The sequence below is a fragment of the Salmo trutta genome, chromosome 27 (genome assembly GCF_901001165.1).
Source record: "Salmo trutta chromosome 27, fSalTru1.1, whole genome shotgun sequence".
Lineage (NCBI taxonomy): Eukaryota > Metazoa > Chordata > Actinopteri > Salmoniformes > Salmonidae > Salmo > Salmo trutta.
Window position 1 is genome coordinate 12,344,219 of NC_042983.1, and position 24,119 is coordinate 12,368,337.

A 24,119-nucleotide genomic window follows, 5' to 3' on the forward strand; every position below is an offset into this window, starting at 1 on the left:
ACATGGCAAATACTCAACCATTCAAGGTATAAAGGGTGAGTAAGTTACTTCAGAAGCTAGCAGATTCTGTACTTACCAACAACAGCTGCAAATCCCAATAAATCCACATCACGTTTTGAAGTTCATTTTCCTTGCTTTGTGTAACAACACTATGAAGAATCTAGCAAATACGTTTTGTGGGTCAGAGTGCAGTATTTATTGAGTTTCATAGCACAAACGTTTGCTGGCAAGTCTCTCACTGGCTTTAGCCAGGGCCTGTTCTGGTAAGTCCAGAAGGGTTGCATAGCAACAAGTGCCTCAGAGGGAGGCAGCGTCTGCATAGCCAACAAATTCCCATGATTTGTGAATCTGTTCGGACTGAACAACTAGAGCGACAGCTCAAATGGTTTTGAAAAAATATGATTTTGGCTAAAAGGGATAAGTATCTAGCAAAACAACTACATTGTGGCATTCACTAATCATAAACTATTTACATTAAATAGAAATGTGGTTACATTTGGGGACAAAATTCTAAATTACTCAACCTTAAAGACTTGCTGCCACTCCAATCTGTCCCCTATAGACATTTAATTGACGGGGCACTACTACCACATATCAGTTAAATTGATACAGTACTCTCACAAACGGGTGGCACAAATGTAGCCTCTTACAAGGCACACCTCTAAATATGTTAATGAGACAGAAACAACAATACCATGCACCCACTAGTGGTCAAAAGGTTTTTGGCACTCCAAAAATACGGTACGGTACTGTATTCTGTGGTGTGGAATTACAAGCCTTTGAAATACAGAAAAAACGTTCTCTCTTATTTTAGAGGAAGTGCTTTGATTTTGTCAACCTTGTGCTCTTTGTGTAGCATTATATTTTGAACATTCACAAATACAGTAGGTGTACATCTACTGTATTTTACATATTTTACGGTAAAGTCCAAAATACATCTAATATTTCACCACAATGCAATGTAATTTCATTAATCTACTGTTTTCAGTTTATGCTGTTGATTAAATGGTAATATACCATGAAAATAACATGACGGTTTTACATTGTACCATATCATATATTCTACACCATGGAATTAAAACAAAACTACTGCTAAATTAACAGTTAAGTCCACTCTGGCCACTGTTTTGACAGACCTGACAGACCACACCCACACACACCATCTTCTGTTCAAGGGTTAATCAGCTTAGCGTTGCTGGCCTGGTGGTTTGGCTGACTGCTCATATTGGACAGACTGGATAACAACAGCTTCTCAACCCCTCCTCAACCCCTCAGAGGAACAGAGGGGCGAGGGGGTTCCCCCTGGCCCCTGAGGACCCACCCTGAGCCGCCCCCATCTCAGGGGTCAACGACAGGAACCCTGCGACATCTGGGGGCCAACTCCACTGGGAGAAGGAGGGCGTGTTCCCCCGTCTGCCTCTCACACCCCTCCAACTCCTCCATCCCCCAGGGCACTCCAGCCATCGTCTGCAGGCGATTATTCCTACCCCCTTTTGTTTTGCAAATAGGTTATCCCACATCATTTTGCATACACTCTCCTGGCTCTGAGCACTAGGGACCAAACGGACAAGTACTCTATGTTGCTCTTGGCCCCCTTCAAAGGAACACTGGTTCTGTTAGCCCTCCCCTTTGTCAGCTGTCATCATCATATAACTGCCATCAAACCCAGGGCATACAGACGTAAATGGAAGGATCTAATGGCAGGATCTATAGAAACTATAATTACAGCCTGTGAATGTGAGATGATGTGGATGGTTGTTGAATTGTAAAAGAAATTGAACGTCATTACTAGCTCACAGATATATCATGTTCTAATCAAATGCAAGCCTATACAGTTGATAGACCCTTGAAATGTGTCATATTATACTTTGAACATACTTGAATACTAAACCATTGTCACGTGCGCTCCCTCTCCAGTCTCGAGGTCACCAGGCTGCTCGTTCTGGCGCACACCTGTCACCATTGTTACGCGCACCTGCGCGGCATCAGGAGTCCATCACCTCCTTGATTACCTGCCCTATATATGTCACTCCCTTTAGTTCCTTCCCCAGGCGTTATTGTTTCTGTTCCTGTGTCACGTCTGGGCGTTGTTCGTGTTTTTTATTTTGTATTATGTTGTGTTTATTTATTAAAACACTCACTCCCTGAACTTGCTTCCTGACTTTCAGCGCACACGTTACAGAATAACGCCTCACCAAAGGGAAACATCAGGGAGTGTTTTTTTGTGTCAGTTGGAATGACTTCGGGCTTTCATGCCTTCGCCGGATCGCCAGGCTCCCCTGCTTCCACCGACTCGTCAGACTCTCGTGCCTCAGCCAGATCGCCAGGCTCCCCTGCCTCAGCCGGTCTGTCAGGTTCCCGCGTCCCAGCCGGCGACAGGTTCCCGCGCATCAGCAGGTGTGACCGGTCCGCTCTTGATCCCCGGGTTCATCCCTTGGGTTGGCGTCCTGCGGCTGGAGCCGAACGCGCCGGGGAGGGGGTACCGTCATCTATGCTCTCTCTCCGGTGCTCTAGGTCGCCATGCTCCTGCGTCTCAGCCGGACTGACAGGTTTTCCGCGCCTCTGCAGAGGTGACCGGTCCGCACCTGACCCCCGGGATCGTCTTTTTGGTCGGCGTCCTGCGGCTGGAGCTGCGCGTTGGGGTGGGGGTACTGTCATGTGTGATCCCTCTCCGGTCTCTAGGTCACCAGGCTGCTTGTTAAGGTGCACACCTGCCACCATCATTAGGTGCACGTCATCAGACTCACCTGGACTCCATCACCTCCCTGGTTACCTTCCCTATATATGTCACTCCCTTTGGTTCCTTCCCCAGGCGTTATTGTTTCTGTTCCAGTGTCATGTCTGGGCGTTGTTTGTGTTTCTTATTTTGTATTATGTTGTGTTTATTTATTAAAACACTCACTCCCTGAACTTGCTTCCTGACTCTCAGCGCACATCGTTACAACCATATACAACTAAACATAGTTTGATACTATTCCCATAGTATTTCATGTTTCACTTATCCTTCCTCTTAATTGTACTTGTTTACAGAAATACGCGGAACAACATACAGTCGATGGAATAATTAGACTTTGGATTACAACAAAGGTACAGCACCCCATGATGTTGTTAACAAGGTATTACTGTATGCGCTGAAGCGATGGACTGTATTATAATAAACATCAGCATTTGAACTATCGTGTTAGAGGTATTTTATTATCTCTGACAATGTTTTCATGGCAACATTTCACCGCCACATTAAGCATCCATTACACACCACAGGACACATCACCATGACACCTGCAACACGGCGCTGGATCTGCTGCTACGCCTGCTTGACAAAATGAAACAACTCACGACGCCTCGCATTGCATTTGGCTTTGCAAGATGGCAGCAGAGCTTCTTCTACTTCTTCGTCTTTCAAATGGGAACAGTGACCCCCAATGGACGGCAAAATCCTGAAAATCCCCAGTAAAGGGTTAATATCCCCAGCTTGGGTTTACCATCCCCCTACTGGTGCATGCAGTACTGCTCATATACAGCAGGGGTCACTGTTGTAGTGCAGTATAACCAGGCTTCTGCAGTGGGCTAAAAGGGGAACTGACTGTGCTGTGCAGCTCAGCTGATAAAAATCACATCTGTTTCAGTGACACCACTAATCCCATTTAATCCATCTGAGTTTATGTCCAGCTTTGCTGGCCTCCAGACACAGGCTATGAAAACAGGCCAGGGGCCACAGATCCCATTAATGTATTGACCCTAATGGTCTAATTTGGATCACAGTGGTGCTTAAACACATGCAGGCACGCAGAGGCACACACACACATACATACATGCAAATATACAGGCACGCACAGGATCTCACACCTCCCCACCCACACCCACACCCACACACACACACACACACACACACACACACACACACACACACACACACACACACACACAGGCAAACAAATGACTTTAAGACAAATAATGATTAATGGAATCCTATGAAGTAGTAGTGTGTATTTGGATACATTATAGATATAATATTGTTCCTAACCATTGTATGAAGTAATCTATGTAGTTACAGTACAATTACATTTAAGTACATAAAGCTGGATCAATGTATCAACACCATCACAGTGTTATTTCCCAATGACCAAGCCCTGTCTGTTGTCTTTCCTCTTAACGGGCCTGTCACAACAGACAGGATTCCGATAGGAGAGCTCCTTTAAAAAATATATATATATATTTGAACAGAATATTAAAGTAAAATGTAAATCCCAAATAAACTGACATACACAAACCCCCAAAATACAATACAAGAACAAAATATCCACCACACAACAACATGCCTGCACTCGCCCACAATCACAAATACAATCTAGCCCCCTGCCTCCCAGAACAACGCGCGCTCACGAGCCAGTCGGAACCAGGAAACTCGGAAATCCCCGACTCGCCAACCAGCCGAACGCGACACGCTCACAACCAGTCAGCAATTCGGAAACCCCCGAGCCCCGACCGACACGCAAACGCGGTACAAGTAGCCGTCCCCTCCACTCAAGCACCACACTCCCCGAGATGGTTCACATACAGCCTCCAAACATTGTCAAATAAGTCTGTTTTTTGTTTCTTTATGGTATATAGAATCCAATGGGAAGTAGCTAGATAGTTCAGTATTCCAATTTGTTATTGAGGGTGAAAACAAGGCTTTCCAATTGATGGTTATACATTTTTTTTGCAGCAATCAGACCTAGCATACAAATCTTTCTCTGATATTGATCACCAATATTTACATTTCCCAAAATACATATTTGTGGAGATGGATGGATATACATTCCTAGACACAATGAAATGATAGCACATACATTATCCCAAAATGGTGTTAGTTTGTCACAGAACCATAGCATGCAGTATATAATATGGTTCCTTTGTATCGCCTACAGAGATGAGACATTTCTAGGTCCATTACATGCCATTCAGGCAGTAAGCTCTATGAATTATCTTAGATTGCAGTAGTTTGTCTTAGGTTGTAGGAGCAGGTATGAACATTTTCACATATCTGTGACCAATGGTTCTCATCCATTTCTTCCTTTAGATCTGCTTCCGGGTTGGGTTAAATGCGGAAGACACATTTCAGTTGAATGCATTCAGTTGTACAAACTGACTAGGTATCCGCCTTTCCCTTTCCCATTGTTTCCTTATAGAGTTTCAACCAACCCTTGCTATAACTTGGCAATTAACTTCTTTGTCGTAGCAGGTTCTTTCTATATTTTGTCTATGCTATATGCCTTAGGTTCAGATTCTGATTCTGTTGAAGCGATTGAAGAAGATTTTTGAGTTGTAAAAACTTTAAGAAATCGGCCAAATCTTTCTTATAATTGATTGGATGACTGTAGAGCGCGATCATAGTACACATGCTCAAAACTCATGACGCCACTTTGGAACCAGGACTTAAAGGTGATATCATTCAATACTGGAGGTAAGGTGGGGCTATTCCAAATAGGGGTGCCTGGCGATATTGGTTCTTTCCACCTCATGAATGTATGTACATTTTCCCAAATACAAATAGAATTGAGAATCATTGGATAGCCTTCTTCAGTGCCTTGGACCGGAAGTAATGAATATATTTTAGATACTAAGGTGTTACATTGGTCTTTGATAGTCCTCCATGCACATGCACATGCACATAGTCCTCCAGCACAGTCTGCTGTCCGTTGTTTAATTGAACGCAATTGTGCAGACCAGTAATACATCTTCATATGAGGTCGTCCCCAAGACCTCCAGCTTCATAGGGTGTCAATTTGACTCGAGGTCTTTCCACTCCAAATAAAGTTGGAGAGCAGGCCACTTATTTTATTTAAAAAGTTGGTAATATATCAACCTTGGTAATATATTTATTTTGATTAAATTGACCCTACCTAGCATAGAAATAGGAAGAGATCTCTATTTATTCAAGGAAAGTAATTGATTTTATTTGCCTCCTCCTCCAGATTGCATGGTATCAGTATACCCATATATTTCATATGTGTCTTTGTCCATTTCCACTTACATTAACTTTCTAAGCTTGAAAAGTAACAATTAGAAATAGGCACTACTTCAGTTCTCTGAAATACAGCACCATGTGTGTCCAACAGTAGTAAAATAAATGACAGAGAATGTTCTGGTTCAGATAAATAACAGAAAATGTAATCTGCATACAATTATATCACATGTTGATCTCCACCAATCTCTATGGCCCAGATTGAGCCATGAGTTCTAATTATTTATGCTTAGGGGGTCTGCGGCTAAAGAAAATAAATAAGTCAACAAAAGAGATCTTAACATAATAGGTTCCGCTTTCAGCCGGCCCAGAGTCCCTTCCCCCGCTCCCTCCCCACTGTTAGCGGTTGATGTTATTCTTCAACAACACAGACCCCAAAGCAAATCAGGGAGAGGAAAATAGGCTTATTCAAAGAGAACAAATCATGCGGGGAGGTAGATGGTAGATGTTCATGCTCCCCTGTCCTCTGTGATTCTCCTCAGTGATTCTCTCCACAGGACAAAGGGACAGGATGTAGTTTTATAACCCAGCCCTAGCCTGTGGTTGACCAATTAGAATTCCTTGCAAAAAAACTGGGCCATTGGCCAAATAACAAGTATCCTATTTCAGGTTCAATGTATAAACAATTTGGACCAATGAGAACTTGCCATGTAGCTATGAGTCCCGGACTGAAATTCCTCCCATGTCTCTGACCCATTGATATTATAGAAAAACCACTATTTCCATTGATCATTACTACTCTATTGACCTCTCGTCCTCTGCGTTGTGTATTTATCTTCGAAATATTCTTACACCACTGACAAAAAGTAACGCATATCTCTCACCAAGGCAGAAATGATACACTGTAACTATAAATGGAGGACATTTTATTGATATCAATAATTACCATAAGTAGCCTATACTACAGCAATATGACGTTTGAAATTAAATAAGTCTGCTACTATGCCCAATTGCTAAAGTGACAATTGATTGCTACAACATTCAAAGTAGTAGTAGTTTTAATGGTAATATAAAAACGTAAAAGTGCACATTAAATGGTATAAACATAGCGTTCTATTTATCATTATGGTGATAATTCAGTCAATATATCGCAGAGCTCTACTCTATTTCCTATTATAGTTATATTTAAAAACTATACCATTACAAACCAGTCAACGTACGTATTATTATCACAGTTCTACAAAAATGCCTGAAACCCAAATTACTGCATAATCACATTCATCATCCCACTAAGGAACATTACGCCTGCCTGCCACCACTATAGATCAATCAAAACGTAAAAGCAACGCCAGCCAAACATTAGAGCCGGTATATACAGCACGTTTTTGCTTTTCCAGGCCGGTCTACCACTAACCCATACCATTTCTGCACCAGACCTTACACGAAGGCCATGTCTCTTCAACCTTGCTAATTCAATGTTCCCTGCCTTAATTGTCCCTGAGTGCTACTGCTGGGTACCCAACAGCCTCTACTCCGGCTGCAGCAGGAAACAGCTCAATAAGGGTGGACTACTAGAGAAGAGGTGGGACATGTGCCTGTGTGTATGGGCCCTGCACTCTGCCCGCTATGCCCTGGCCAAATGCCTAACATGCCCCAGCATTAATCATGACTTACCCCCCCATGCAATATTCACCTGACTAAGCGCGCCGGGCCAGAGGTTGTCAGAGCTGTGTGTGTGCGAGTGATTTGATTTAGGATGTTTTTTTTTCACTCACTCTTTTTTTTGCTGTGCACCATGTAGTGCTGTGAGATTGATGTGTTGGCCCAGGGGACCTGTGGAATAATGGAGCTGGTAGAGGAAGGCGAGTCCTGAAAGGACCAGCAGTACTGGAGTACAGTAGGCCTGGGTTTAGGGCCCTGGGGTTAGGGCCCCGGGTTTAAGACCCTGGGGTTAGGGCCCTTGGTTTAGGAACCTGGGGTTAGGGTATAAGTCTGGGGGCTGGTGTATAGGTTTGGTGCAGGGACTGGGACTACGGAAGTTCCAGTTCCAGTCCCAGTTATCAGAACCTCCTACTCAGTGCAGCATCATTTGTAATTTTAACACTAATGGGGCTAGGGCTAGGGGCTACGGTTAGTGCTGGGAATGGGGTTGGGGCTAGACTTATAAGTGCCGCTCCACTCAGCGCAGCACCATTTGCAATTTGAACACTGCTCCACAGACGTCCCTGGCACTGTGGGCAAGAGGCTGCCGTCCAAAAGCAAACAAGGTGGGCCACACTAGAGCCCAGAGGAGTCTGGAGTCCTTAGACAAACTCTGGAGTGTGGTTGGAAAGCTTTTCAGAGCAGAAAATAGACCATTTAGATTTACTCTGGACACACTCAGAGGCAATGGATTTACACCAGTCAAGTCATAGCTAAATAGAGACTTTAGATGGACATTTCAGTGAGAAAATGTCTACAAAGTCTAGCCTGTTCCTCAAATGACCCCGTGTTTGCTAGATTCAGTTTAGACAGTAATAGACTGTAATACTTAATTGACTTCCTCTGAGGAAATGATCTGCACAGTCTTGTGTAACATAAATACAGAATCTTACATAATATAACACAATGCCTTTACTATATCCTTCTTGTTTTTTATCCTGAGTTAACAGTTGCTATTCTCCTCCTACTCATACGACAACACAGAAACAGGTAGGGAGACAGTGAGAGCCGAGTGCCACTGCCAGCCAAACACTCATCTCCTCTCTTCTTCTCTTTGATGCAGGAGCAAAAGACAATTAGCCCCAGCAGCATATTCATCATGCATATGTGTTTGTGTTACCAGCAGCCAACTAATTGGTCCGTCAACTTCTATTAGCACTCCCACTACTCTGCACATCGCTGTCTCTGTCTGTCTCTTTATCTCTCCTCAGTGAGTCTAGATTACCCTACAGAGTTCAGTACAGATACCTCAGCTGGACTGTGTTCATTAGGGCATACCGTCACAAAACGTTTTGCACGGAAAACGAAAACAAGTGTTTCTTGTTCAGATTAATAATTAATAATTGTTAATAATACCCCGTTTGAGTCCAATTGTTAACCTGAATCACAGGGGTCAAGTCCCTCTTATCACAGCACCCCTTACAGCCATCAACCAATGACATAACACGTTTTATGTTTTACATGCCCCCAGCCGACGCATTTATTTGCGTTGTTTGTAACTTATTTTTTTACTTATTTTTTTCATAATGTTGCCGTCTCTTATGACCGAAAATAACTTCTGGACATCAGCACTGCGATTACTCACCACGGACTAGCAGAATCCTTTTTTTCCTTTCACGACTCTGACAAGCCTGAAGCGAAGGATAGCCTGTCCTCGGGAACAGGCCCCAATACACGTGATCTGCATGAATAGGAGGCGGAGAAAGAGAGGCCGAAGGGCAGGCTGCCTTCTGAGAATTCGTAGGCGATCGAATAAACCACCACTTCCTTCCATTCTGCAAGCAAATGTGCAATCATTGGAGAATAAACGGCGCTCCTAGTGGCCGGGGACTTTAATGCAGGGAAACTTAAATTCGTTTTACCAAATTCTTCTCAGCATGTTAAATGTGCAACCAGAGGGAAAAGAACTCTAGACCACCTATACTCCACACACAGAGACGCATACAAAGCTCTCCCTCACCCTCCATTTGGCAAATCTGACCATAATTCTATCCTCCTGATTCCTGCTTACAGACAACAATTAAAGCAGGAAGCACTGGTGACTAGATCAATAAAAAAGTGGTCAGATGAAGCAGATGCTAAGCTACAGGACTGTTTTGCTAGCACAGACTGGAACATGTTCCGGGATTCCTCTGATGGCATTGAGGAGTACACCACATCAGACATGGGCTTCATCAATAAGTGCATCGATGATGTTGTCCCCACAGTGACCGTATGTACATACCCCAACCAGAAGCCATGGATTACAGGCAGCATCTGCACTGAGCAAAAGGCTAGAGCTGCCGCTTTCAAGGAGCAGAACTCTAACCCGGAAGCTTACAAAAAATCCTGCTATGCCCTCCGACGAACCATCAAAAACAGGTAAAGTGTCAATACAGGACTAAAATCGAATCGTACTGCACCGGCTCTGACGCTCGTCAGATGTGGCAGGGCTTGCAAACCATTACAGACTACAAAGGGAAGCACAGCCGAGAACTGCCCAGTGACCCGAGCTTACCAGACGAGCTAAACTTCTTCTATGCTTGCTTCGAGGCAAATAACACTGAAACATGCATGAGAGCACCAGCTGTTCCGGAAGACTGTGTGATCACGCTCTCCGCAGCCGATGTGAGTAAGACCTTTAAGCAGGTCAACATTCAGAAGGCCGCAGGGCCAGATGGATTACCAGGACATGTACTGCGAGCATGCGCTGACCAACTGGCAACTGTCTTCACTGACATTTTCCACCTCTCCCTGTCTGAGTCTATATGTTTTAAGCAGACCACCATAGTGCCTGTGCCCAAGAACACTAAGCTAACCTGCCTAAATGACTACCGACACGTAGCACTCACGTCTGTAGCCATGCTTTGAAAGGATGGTCATGGCTCACATCAACACCATCATCCCAGAAACCCTAGACCCACTCCAATTTGCATACTACCCCAACAGATCCACAGATGATGCAATCTCTATTGCACTCCACACTGCCCTTTCCCACCTGGACAAAAGGAACACCTATGTGAGAATGCTATTCATTGACTACAGCTCAGAGTTCAACACTATAGTGCCCTCAAAGCTCATTAATAAGCTAAGGACCCTGGAACTAAACACCTCCCTCTGCAACTGGATACTGGACTTCCAGACGGGCCGTCCCCAGGTGGTAAGGGTAGGTAACGCCACGCTGATCCTCAACACAGAGTCGTGCTCAGTCCCCTCCTGTACTCCCTGTTCACTCATGACTGCACGGCAAGGCATGACTCCAATACCATCATTAAATTTGCCAATGACACACCAGTGGTAGGCCTGATCAAGACAACGACGAGACAGACTATAGGGAGGAGGTCAGAGACCTGGCCGTGTGGTGCCAGGACAAGAACCTCTCCCTCAACGTGGTCAAGACAAAGGAGATGATTGTGGATTACAGGAAAAAATCTACAGTAAAAAAGTCTCATCAATGGGGCTGCAGTGGAGCAGGTTGAGAGCTTCAAGTTCCTTGGTGTCCACATCACCAACAAACTAACATGGTCCAAGCACACCAAGACAGTCGTGAAGAGGGCACGACAAAACCTATTCCCCCTCAGGAGACTGAAAAGTTTTGGCATGGGTCCTCAGATCCTCAAAAGGTTCTACAGTTGCACCATTGAGAGCATCCTGACTGGTTGCATCACTGCCTGGTACGGCAACTGCTCGACCTCCGACTGCAAGGCACTACAGAGGGTAGTGCGAACGGCCCAGTACATGACTGGGGCCAAGCTTCCTGCCATCCAGGACCTCTATACCAAGCGGTGTCAGAGGAAGGACCTAAAAACTGTCAAAGATTCCACCACGATAGTCATAGACTGTTCTCTCTGCTACCGCACGGCAAGCAGTACTGGAGCGCCAAGTCTAGGTCCAAGAGGCTTCTAAACAGCTTCTACCCCCAAGCCATAAGACTCCAGAATATCTAGTCAAATGGCTACCCAGACTATTTGCATTGCCCCCCCTCTCCCCCTCTTTACACTACTGCTACTATCTGTTGTCATCTATGCATAGTTACTTTAATAACTCTACCTACATGTACATACTACCTGAAATAACCGGTGCCCCCGCACATTGACTCTGTATCGGTACCCCCTGTATAGTGTATAGTCTCGCTATTTATTTTACTGCTGCTTTTTAATTAATTGTTACTTTTGTCTCTTATTCTTATCCGTAATTTTTTGAAACTGCATTGTTGGTTAGGGGCTCGTAAGCATTTCACTGTAAGGTAGGACCTGTTGTATTCGGCGCATGTGACTAATACAATTTGATTTGATTTGATTTGAATGGCTACATTACAGACCCAGAGGCCGGTGTCGGAGTGTTCTGCACTGAGGGGTGATATGCTGTTTAAGTGGTGGGGTGGTGATGGGGGTCATTTGGCGAGAGATTGTGTGCCCTGCTGCTGTGGATGTGTAAAAGGAGGAGGAGGAAGAGGGACAGAAGCTGGAGGAGGAGGGGAGGAGAAGCAGGAGTAGGAGCAGGAGCTGGAGGACGAGGAGGAAGAGGGACAGAAACTGGAGGAGAACAGGGGAGGAGAATATCAGGTTGGAGAAGGAAGGGGAGGATGAGACGGAGGGGACAGGATATTCAACAGAGCAGATAACCTGGGTCTTGTTCTTTATCTGCTGCATTACTTTACAACCTAACAGCCTGTACTGTTTTCCCGCCTATCAGGCTTTACAGCCTCCAGCCGCCACCGCTATCCCACTACGCAGCAGCAGCAGCGTGAGAGTGAACACAACAGTGAACTATGCCCCAGTGAACAGTTAGCCCCGGCTAATCTGATCCCCCCCTCCCGGCTTAGTGCTTAAAAACATACCTAGATAGGCTATGCAGTGTGGACCTAATCCTGCACTCCTCCCACAGACAAACAGACAGGGTTAGGATACATCCGCAGGTTCATAGACTGATACTGTGACTCTGGGTCAGCACTGATGTCCAAAGGGCTTATAGTGGAGCTAAAAGGCCAAGGTTAGTTTAGATATTACCATATGACGTTAGTGAGATCATGTTTACCACACCAGGGAACAACACTACAGTGTTCTACAGGAGCACCATCGAGAGCATACTGGGTGCACACTGCAGCACTGGATGCATGCTGCTTGCCCTCCAGGACACCTACAACACCAGGTGTCGCAGGAAGGCCAAGAAGATAATCAGGGACCTCAGCCACCCGAGCCACGGCCTGTTCTCCCCGCTTCCTTCAGTCAGACGCGGGCAGAACAGGAGCATCATGGCTAAAACTAACAGACTGGCCAATATTTTCTAGACCCAGACCATCAGGCTGCTGAATAGCCACCTCTAGTCAGCTGCCTACTCCTACGTCACCATCCTACCCTCCCCCTGTACTGCTCCCTCTATGGACATTTTAGGACATTTTATTCCCCGCCCCCCCAAAGGACAATTACCCCACCCACATCCCAATGGACATTTATATTTATCATTTTTACAGTATGTATATATTATTAAAAAATATGTTTTATTATTGTTTCATTCACACCTGCACTGTTGGAGCTCGGAGCTGAAGTATTTCACAGTACACTGCAAGTACATCTGTGCATGTGACTAAATAAGAATCAAAATAAAATACAAATACAAATCTAATCTAATCACTAATAGGATGCTAGGCCACGCAGCAGGCTGGGAGAGGAGAGTATGATGTGTATATATAGTGTGTGTGTGTGTGCGTGTGTGTGTGTGTGTGTGCGTGCGTGCGTGCGTGCGTGTGCGTGTGCGTGTGTGCGTGCGTGCGTGTGTGTGTGTGTGTGTAAGGCCTGGGCAGCGGGCAGGGCTGTTGTTTCACTACAGTCAGCATTATCATGTGTTTTCATAACCAGTTTTGAGGTCATTGAAGATCACAACGCCCTAAGTTGTCACAATTCATCATATAACAGATATTGTCTTGCCTTGGTACATTTTTACTGAGGTAACGCGAAAGAGGAGGCCGGGAACTGTGAACAGAACAGAATTCGAATAAATCGTTTTTGACATGCTTGCCATACGTGCCTGAGAGCAGAGAAGCTGCTTCTGCTCCAGTTACCAGCCAGGGAAGATCAGGAAGAGGATAAGAGCACACCGGGGACATCTCTTCACTGACTGACGTGAGAGCTAGTCAGGCAAACCAGGAGTAAAGAGGAGGAAGGACACGAGGTCCTAGGGTAATTGGTGCAGTTGAGTAAAAAGTCTCCGCTAAGTGCAGTCCTTCTAATATATAGGCTGGTTCAGTGAGGGGGCAGTAAAAGGCACACTAAGTCCAAATTCACATGGGCCAAACACTGACATCAAACCCAGTGAATCTCTTACATACAGACATGATAGTTAGAGCCTTGCTCTTAGGACACATCTCAAAAAGCACCCTATTCCCTTTATAGTGAACTACTTTTGACCAGATTCACTATAAAGGGAATAGGGTGGCATTTACGACAAAGACTCATCCTCCTCTGACCCCAGGGTGTTACTGGGAAAAATCTGTTAGCTGTAGTTTACCCTCCAACATCAAGCAGCTAGCGCTCTATTCAAGTTCCCTCAATAAGCAGCATGATTAGAGGGGCTTTGGAGGCTTTTATAATGACTCTCGCTCTCTTCTCTGTGATATCAAAGCAGCTATATGGAAACCTACACACACGTACATAAACACCATCTTTTATATCCAGATGGCTGCTTTGTTGAGGCTTCCTTCCCCACTACAATTACCATGGTATGAAAGTTGTGTGTGTGTGTGTGTGTGTGTTATCGAGGAGGAAACAAACTAAGTTGCCAGTGGGGAGAAGCGAGCATGATAAACAGCCACATGGGCTATAATAGCCTCAGTTTACAATGGTGCCAAGGACATTTTCAGTAGGAGATAAAACACAAAGGCTCTCATCAAACCCCATTCCCATCTGGAATGCTGTGTTTTATATGCATTGGATTCCAGAGATGCTTTGGAGCTGTTTTAGGAGACTCTGATAACACGGCTGGAGGAAAGGGAGAGGAGGAGGAGAGAGAGAGATTCTGCCACTGCATTCTCTACAGGCTACATAAGGGTTCTCCAGTCCATGCCATCGTCCAGATATATGTGTAGAGCATGTTAACTTCTAGTGATGTCACGATACCAGAATTTTGATTTCAATACCGATGCCAGATTTCTTATCCTGATACTCAATACCGAAACGCATATTAGCCAAACACAGAATAACCTTTGGGCATCTTGTTACTTTTTGTTGTACTTTGTGTTAAGTTCAAGCACAGATGTAATGGTAGGCTGACTTACTGTAGCAGATGGAGTGGTGGGCACTTGACATTAGCCTAAAATCCTTCTGGAAAACCATGTGAGACTCAGAGCATACAACATAACTTTACATTTCAATACACACACACACACACACACACACACACACACACACACACACACACACACACACACACACACACACACACACACACACACACACACACACATATATATATCTCAGGGTAAATGTGCTCATTCTGGCCATAATATTGGGTACAATTACATCAATGTTAAAATAAGACGCAACTGGCTATAATATTGGGTCAAATTACATCAATGTTAAAATAAGAGAGACTTTAAGAGAGACTTTTGATCTGGTTACAGTAGTCAAGACAAATGCTAGAATGCTTTTTGTAGAGCTGTCTTTTTGTAGAGCTGTCTTTTTGTATACTATCAACAGTAGCCTATCGCTAGTTTGCTACTATGTTCACTATTGAAAGTTTACTTTTGTAAATCACTTTCTCTAAAATAAATAAACTCAGCGAGTGGATTGATGAGTGCTTATTTTTGTTGTCTGGACAGCTTGTGTGTGCCATGTGAACGCATCAACTCCCTTGAATGAACAGTGCTTGAATGAGCAACCAATCATATTGCTCAAATATAGCATGAGTTTTCCATGTGTAATCTCAACAATGTGGTGCTGACTGCGACGCAGAAACAGCAGTTTCTATGGGCGACTGCGACAGACCATGTAGGCTAAATGTTGAACAGGAACGCCAAATGTGCTGAGAAAGTACTGGCCCAGTCGACAAATCACTAGACAGACTTGATTCTCTCAGTCAGTGTACGACGTGAGACACATTTGACACAAGAACCAAAAGTAACAAATTCTAGTACCGAACCAATTTTCCAGTGGTGTAAAGTACTTAAGTAAAAATACTTTACTACTTAACTTCACTAGGGTAGGGGGCAGCATTCGGAATTTTGGATGAAAAGCGTGCCCAAATTAAACTGCCTGCTACTCAGGCCCAGAAGCTAGGATATGTATATAATTGGTATATTTGGATAGAAAACACTCTAAAGTTTCCAGAAATGTTAAAATAATGTCCGTGAGTATAACAGAACTGATTTGGCAGGCGAAAACCTGAGAAAAATCCATCCAAGAAGTAGGTTTTTTTTATTTTTGTAGTTTTCTATTCAATGCCATTACAGTATCCATTGACTTAGGACTCAAATTGCAGTTCCTATGCCTTCCACTAGATGTCAACAGTCTTTAGAAATTGTTTCAGGCTTGTATTCTGAAAAATGAGGGAGTAATGTAGTCTGAATGACTGGACCCTAAAGTGTCACAGAGCTTTTTCATGCGCAATCCTGAGAGTGCGCCTTTCTTGTTTACATTTTATATTGGATTGAATATAAACATCGTTTGACATGTTTCTATGAACTTTACGGATACAATTTGGATTTTTTGTCTGCCTGTTGGGACTGCGTTTGTGCCTGTGGTTACTGAAGAAAACGTGCAAACAAAACTGAGGTTTTTGGATATAAAGAGAGACTTTATCGAACAAAATGAATATTTATTGAGTAAATGAATGTCTGAGTGCAACCATATGAAGATCATCAAAGGTAAGTGATTCATCTTATCTCTATTTCTGACTTGTGTAACTCTTCTACTTGGCTGGTTTCTGTTTGTAATGATTTGTCTGCTGGGTGATGTTCTCAAATAATCACATGGTATGCTTTCGCCGTAAAGACTTTTTGAAATCTGACACCTTGGTGGGATTCACAAGAAATTAGTCTTTAAAACTATGTATAATGCTGAATTTTTATAATGAGTATTTCTGTTTTTGAATTTGGTGCCCTGCAATTTCACTGGATGTTGGCCAGATGGGACGCTAGCGTCACACACACATAATTAAGGCTGAAGGTATGTTTACTTTTACTCAAGTATGACAATTAGGTACTTTTTCCACCACTGTAATTTTCATGTTATAGTATCGAAAAAGTAACTACGTTTTGGTACACCATACAACACTATTAACTTCCTTAACAAATCTTATCAAGGAGGTATTCGGGTCAGATGAGGAAGGCTCTCACTACACAGCCTCATTATTTGCTTTAATGGCTTCCTGCCTAATCTTCTCCCTGTGTCAGACTCTGACTCAAATGGCCTAGCAGTACAGGCTGCCCCTGGCCACCAGTACTGGCCTCAGTCAGTCTGGGCGTGAAGGAACTTCCAACACGGTGAGTGAATCAGGGAACATACAGAACGAGAAACGACACCAGCAACAGGACCACAATGGGAAATAGCCTTCAGCCTTAATTACGTCTATCCTCCATAACTGTACGTAATGTAGTCTCCAGCTGATGTGGCTTCATTTTATAAATAAAGGTGAAATAAAAAATAAAAATAAATAAATGTACATTCCAATAGAACACCACAAAGGCACTCAGGTCTCCCTAAAAGAGGTCTTCTGACCTCAATGGTACTTTCTCGTTAACTAAAAGTAAACTAAAACCGACCTGTTTGTTCTTCTTGGAGTAGGTTTTCTTCAGCAGTCTGTCGTTCATCCTCTCCTGCTCTCTCTGGGCGTGGTTGATGAAGCCGTTCTCCAGGGGGTCCAGAGACGTGGGCATGACGTTCTCCTCCTCCTCCTCCTTCTGTCTCTTCACCACCGTCTCCTGCTGCTTCTCCTCTCTCCACCTCTCCTTCTCCTTCTCTTTCTCCTTCCGCTCCTGAGACTTCAGGGCCCCAGTCTTCTTCTAGAAGAGGAGAAGAAAAGAGAGAAAAGAGAGAGTATTAGCAGGATATTCATGTGTGGAAAAATAGGATGTGGGGGTTGATGTTAGCAAACAGTCAAGTGCACAGCTGCACCTTTGCTGAGTCGGATTATTCAAAGCAGAAAGAAAGACTATGTACAGCAACAAAGTCAGTCACAGACTCTCAAGACATGTTTTATCCAGTCAGCAGAAGCTCAATACCTCCTTCAAGTCCCTAATCATATAATGGCTCTGTCTTTGATAAGCTTATAATGATAGGAACCTTTTATTGAAAAAACAGTACAGTCTGGTAAAAATGGCCCCTTGTTAGGTTGACAGACAGTTAGCTACTGCTACATCATGGCCAGGCTACCTCATCTTGACGTCAAGCAGTAGAGTCCTCCCTGGGCAGGGCTGGGTAGTGTACACCCATAATTACTGATTAAACAAAGGAAGAGCATTGAGGGTGAGAAACCTCTCTCGCGAGGGCGACTTGCAAATGACCCGGAGACAACGTTGCAGCCGGGGGATTGATATGGCTTCAGTTACATCGTGACATAGCTATTGGTAAACAAACAAAGTCTGAAATAACAACAGAGGAGAGTCCGACTGGCGGGAGGTGGTGACACTGACACACTTGCCGCTTGAAGCCGCACACGGTGCCCTGCACGGGGCTGTTGGTTTAGATTGCGACATCTGTTCTCTGCTACATGGCTCTGCTAGGCTAGGCTACATTACAGTCACCCCTACCGTGTGGATTACTGTGGAGAGGGAGCAGCTCCATCTGAATAATCAAATAATTGGTTTGGGGGGGGCAGCAGATGGCTATCACATTAGCGCTAACACAACAGCACTGATACATTTACAAAGGTGAGTGAGCAAAGCTTTCCTCCAGGCCCTGTGTGTTAGTTAGGCACATCGAACACAAACACAAAGAATGGACTTAAATCTCTGGGGTGAGAGTCTCGTCTGGTCTTTCTTCTCCCCGAGCTACATATCGGTGCTTTAAAAGGATGACAAAAAGAAAGAGGTCGTGGGCTGAGCTGACACGACTTTGAGAGGAGGCTTTAATATTACTGACATCCAGCCCTGCGCGCGGCCAAACAGAACAGTCCTCTTCAACCCCACTAAGATATCACATTCATTTCTCATGAGGCCAGGGAGAAAGCCAAACTGGGCTACTTGTCACGCAATTCATTACCGTGAGAGCCATCTTTGAAGTGATTTACTGGGAAAAAGTGATACAAACTGACAATAAAGGACATGAAAAGTGCTACCAGGTGTTTTCCCTCTATAGGGGCTCTGAACCTTCACATGCCACCCATCAATATTCATCATCTCAAAGAGGAGATTGGCAGTTCAAAGTTATTCAATTTGCATGGCAGACCCAACCTCCTGGGTTATTATTAATAGAAGCATGTCTAGTTAACACGCTAGGTGTTTGAGCTATGGGAACAATTAGAGTTACACTCACTGATATTGTGTCTGGTGGTCCATGTGTGAGTGTGTGTGTGTGTGTGTGTGTGTGTGTGTGTGTGTGTGTGTGTGTGTGTGTGTGTGTGTGTGTGTGTGTGTGTGTGTGTGTGTGTGTTTCATGGCAGGAGGAACACAAACAACACATTAATATTTTAACGTTCACACATCACTCAGAGATGGGCAACTGGCGGACACCCATTTTGTAGGATCGATTTCCCCCCAAATATATATTTACATATATATACACTGCTCAAAAAAATAAAGGGAACACTTAAACAACACAATGTAACTCCAAATCAATCACACTTCTGTGAAATGAAACTGTCCACTTAAGAAGCAACACTGATTGACAAAAAATGTCACATGTTGTTGTGCAAATGGAATAGACAACAGGTGGAAATTATAGGCAATTAGCACCCCCAATAAAGGAGTGGTTCTGCAGGTGGTAACCACAGACCACTTCTCAGTTCCTATGCTTCCTGGCTGATGTTTTGGTCACTTTTGAATGCTGGCGGTGCTTTCACTCTAGTGGTAGCATGAGACGGAGTCTACAACCCACACAAGTGGCTCAGGTAGTGCAGCTCATCCAGGATGGCACATCAATGCGAGCTGTGGCAAGAAGGTTTGCTGTGTCTGTCAGCTTAGTGTCCAGAGCATGGAGGCGCTACCAGGAGACAGGCCAGTACATCAGGAGACGTGGAGGAGGCCGTAGGAGGGCAACAACCCAGCAGCAGGACCGCTACCTCCGCCGTTGTGCAAGGAGGAGCACTGCCAGAGCCCTGCAAAATTACCTCCAGCAGGCCACAAATGTGCATGTGTCTGCTCAAATGGTCAGAAACAGACTCCATGAGGGTGGTATGAGGGCCCGACGTCCACAGGTGTGGGTTGAGCTTACAGCCCAACACCGTGCAGGACGTTTGGCATTTGCCAGAGAACACCAAGATTGGCAAATTCGCCACTGGCGCCCTGTGCTCTTCACAGATGAAAGCAGGTTCACGCTGAGCACATGTGACAGACGTGACAGTCTGGAGACGCCGTGGAGAACGTTCTGCTGCCTGCAACATCCTCCAGCATGACCGGTTTGGCGGTGGGTCAGTCATGGTGTGGGGTGGCATTTCTTTGGGGGGCCGCACAGCCCTCCATGTGCTCGCCAGAGGTAGCCTGACTGCCATTAGGTACCGAGATGAGATCCTCAGACCCCTTGTGAGACCATATGCTGGTGCGGTTGGCCCTGGGTTCCTCCTAATGCAAGACAATGCTAGACCTCATGTGGCTGGAGTGTGTCAGCAGTTCCTGCAAGAGGAAGGCATTGATGCTATGGACCGGCCCTCCCGTTCCCCAGACCTGAATCCAATTGAGCACATCTGGGACATCATGTCTCGCTCCATCCACCAACGCCACGTTGCACCACAGACTGTCCAGGAGTTGGCGGATGCTTTAGTCCAGGTCTGGGAGGAGATCCCTCAGGAGACCATCCGCCACCTCATCAGGAGCATGCCCAGGCGTTGTAGGGAGGTTATACAGGCACGTGGAGGCCACACACACTACTGAGCCTCATTTTGACTTGTTTTAAGGACATTACATCAAAGTTGGATCAGCCTGTAGTGTGGTTTTACACTTTAATTTTGAGTGTGACTCCAAATCCAGACCTCCATGGGTTGATAAATTGGATTTCCATTGATTATTTTTGTGTGATTTTGTTGTCAGCACATTCAACTATGTAAAGATAAAAGTATTTAATACGATTATTTCATTCATTCAGATCTAGGATTTGTTATTTTGTTTTCCCTTTATTTTTTTGAGCAGTGTATATATATACAGTTGAAGTCGGAAGTTTACATACACTTAGGTTGGAGTCATTAAAACTCATTTTTCAACCACTCCACAAATGTCTTGTTAACAAACTATAGTTTTGGCAAGTCGGATAGAACATCTACATTGTGCATGACGCAAGTCATTTTTCCAACAATTGTTTACAGACAGATTATTTCACTTATAATTCACTGTATCACAATTCCAGTGGGTCAGAAGTTTACATACACTAAGTTGACTGTGCCTTTAAACAGCTTGGAAAAATCCAGAAAATGATGTCATGGCTTTAGAAGCTTCTGATAGGCTAATTGACATAATTTGAGTCAATTGGAGGTGTACCTGTGGATGTATTTCAAGGCCTACCTTCAAACTCAGTGCCTCTTTGTTTGACATCATGGGAAAATCAGCCAAGATCTCAGAAATAAATTGCAGACCTCCACAAGTCTGGTTCATCCTTGTGAGCAATTTCCAAACATCTGAAGGTACCACGTTCATCTGTGCAAACAATAGTACGCAAGTATAAACACCATGGGATCACGCAGTCATACCGCTCAGGAAGGAGATGCGTTCTGTCTCCTAGAAATGAATGTACTTTGGTGCGAAAAGTGAAAATCAATCCCAGAACAACAGCAAAGGACCTTGTGAAGATGCTGGAGGAAACAGGTACAAAAGTATCTATATCCACAGTAAAACGAGTCCTTTATCGACATAACCTGAAAGGCCGCTCAGCAAGGAAGAAGCCACTGCTCCAAAACCGCCATAAAAAAGCCAGACTACAGTTTGCAACTGCACATGGTGACAAAGATTGCACTTTTTGGAGAAATGTCCTCTAGTCTGATGAAACAAATATAGAACTGTTTGGCCATAATGACCATCGTTATGTTAGGAGGAAAAAGGGGGAGGCTTGCAAGCCGATAAACACCATCCCAACTGTGAAGCATGGGGGTGGCAGCATCATGGTCTGGGGCTGCTTTGCTGCAGGAGGGACTGCTGCACTTCACAAAATAGATGGCATCATGGCGAAGGAAAATTATGTGGATATATTGAAGCAACATCATAAGACGTCAGTCAGGAAGTTAAAGCTTGGTCGCAAAAGGGTCTTCCAAATGGACAATGACCCCAAGCATACTTCCAAAGTTGTGGCAAAATGGCTTAAGGACAACAAAGTCAAGGTATTGGAGTGGCCATCACAACGCCCTGACCTCAATCCTACAGAAAATGTGTGGGCAGAACTGAAAAAGCATGTGCGAGCAAGGAGGCCTACAAACCTGACTCATTTTAAAGCCAATGCTACTAAATACTAATTGAGTGCATGTAAACTTCTGACCATGTCACGAGTGCTGTCTTCGAATTCCCTGTCATAAATCAGCCAAGGAGCAGCGTGCCGGTAGTTCCACATTATTTATTTAGTGAACCTGAACGAAACAGGTGAAACAGAAACAAACGTGACGTTCTGGGGCTGCAATAAACACAGCTGCACAAAAACAAGATCCCACAAAAATACTGGGAAAAACAGGCTGCCTAAGTATGGCTTCCAATCAGAGACAACGATAGACAGCTGCCTTTGATTGGAAACCATACCCGGCCAAAACATAGAAACAAAAACAGAATGTCCACCCATCTATCACACCCTGGCCTAGCTAAACAGAGAAAACACATCTCTCCTAGGTCAGAGCGTGACAGACCAACTGGGAATGCGATGAAAGAAATAAAAAACTGAAATAAATCAATCTCTACTATTATTCTGACATTTCACATTATTAAAATAAAGTGGTGATCCTAACTGATCTAAGACAGGGATTTTTTACTAGGATTAAATGTCAGGAATTGTGAAAAACTGAGTTTAAATGTATATGTAAACTTCCGACTTCAACTGTATATAAATTTATATACATATATACACTCACTGGACAGTTTATTCCACCACCCCGTTCACAAAAATGGATAGCTCCTACATGCTCCTATGATGAGTGGTTGCCAATTTGTTTTACATATTGTTTTACATACATTGTTTTAATGTGTTGTGTACAAAGCTTTCATCATGGCAAAGGGTGGCTACTTTGTTTAACACTTTTTTGGTTACATGATTTCATAGTTTTGATGTCTTCACTATTATTCTAAATAGTAAAGATAAAGAAAAACCCTGGAAGGAGTAGGTGTGTACAAACTTTTTATTTATAATTTTTATTTATTTAACCAGGCAAGCTAGTTAAGAACAAAATTCTTATTTACAATGATGGCCTACCGGGGTTAACTGCCTTGTTCAGGGGCAGAACGACAGATTTTACTTTGTCAGCTCGGGAATTCAATCCAGCAACCTTTTGGTTACTGGCCCAAAGCTCTAACCACTAGGCTACCTGCCACCCCAACTTTTGACTGGTACTGTATATGTAATTTGTTTTACATGTTTTACAAGTGTTTTTTTGCTTGACTGATGGAATGTTGACTTCTGGTTTGGCTAGCTAGCCAGCTAGTTAGCTGACTAATGTAAATATTTGCATTTAAAAGACGCACCTCAGCACCGTCTGGTTTTTGATCAGTGAGACCGGACTGCATTATGAAAACGGCAGAGACTGAGCTTGTATTGAGAATGACTACTGCTCTGGACGGACGTGTGATGGGCAGCAGCTACACATTGGTTGTGGAGAAGTACAAATTCCAGGCTACAGAGAGGCTAAGCTGAGAATGACATCTGGGCCAGCCAGCCAGCCAGCTCCATCACCATTATCTGGCATCACAGGCTACAGATCGAGAGGCCGAGGATAAAATTAGAGTCGGCAACCCAAATGTATCACTTTCACCTGGCATCAACTACATCCTCATCTTCTGGCATCACTATCATTAAACATCATCTAGCTCAATTTTGGAGCCTGAGATTGCTGATCTACTGAAGGGGTCCTGCTTTAGGACCTAGGCTATGACAATGTCGTCCTGTCCTTTGTTTTGTTATGTGTTGAATGTGTAACCCAAGTTTGTCTAGTAGGCTAGGTCTACTGTGCAGCCCAGGACTACTATGTTTCTGATTGTCATTTTGAAATAGTTTTATTTGACAATCTATACAGACAGTGAGTCACGTGGGCGTGGCATTTTCAATTGAACGTTAGAATGGGCAAAACGAGTGACGTAAGCAACTTTGAGCGTGTATGCCGTCGGTGCCAGGCACACCGAATCCAGTACCTCAGAAACGGCCGCCATCCTTGGCTTTACACA

The 24,119-nt window shown here is 44.2% G+C and overlaps 1 protein-coding gene across 6 annotated transcripts in view; it reads right to left on the reverse strand.

The window, feature by feature from the left end:
- The window catches only part of LOC115164321 (autism susceptibility gene 2 protein), a 388,322-nt gene that overhangs the window by 277,621 nt on the left and 86,582 nt on the right, over positions 1–24,119 (reverse strand). For all 6 annotated transcript variants that reach the window (XM_029716684.1, XM_029716683.1, XM_029716686.1 and 3 more), the window contains exon 2: positions 17,385–17,624. In XM_029716684.1, coding sequence (XP_029572544.1) covers positions 17,385–17,624 — 240 coding nt within the window. The remainder of the gene's footprint in view (positions 1–17,384; positions 17,625–24,119) is intronic.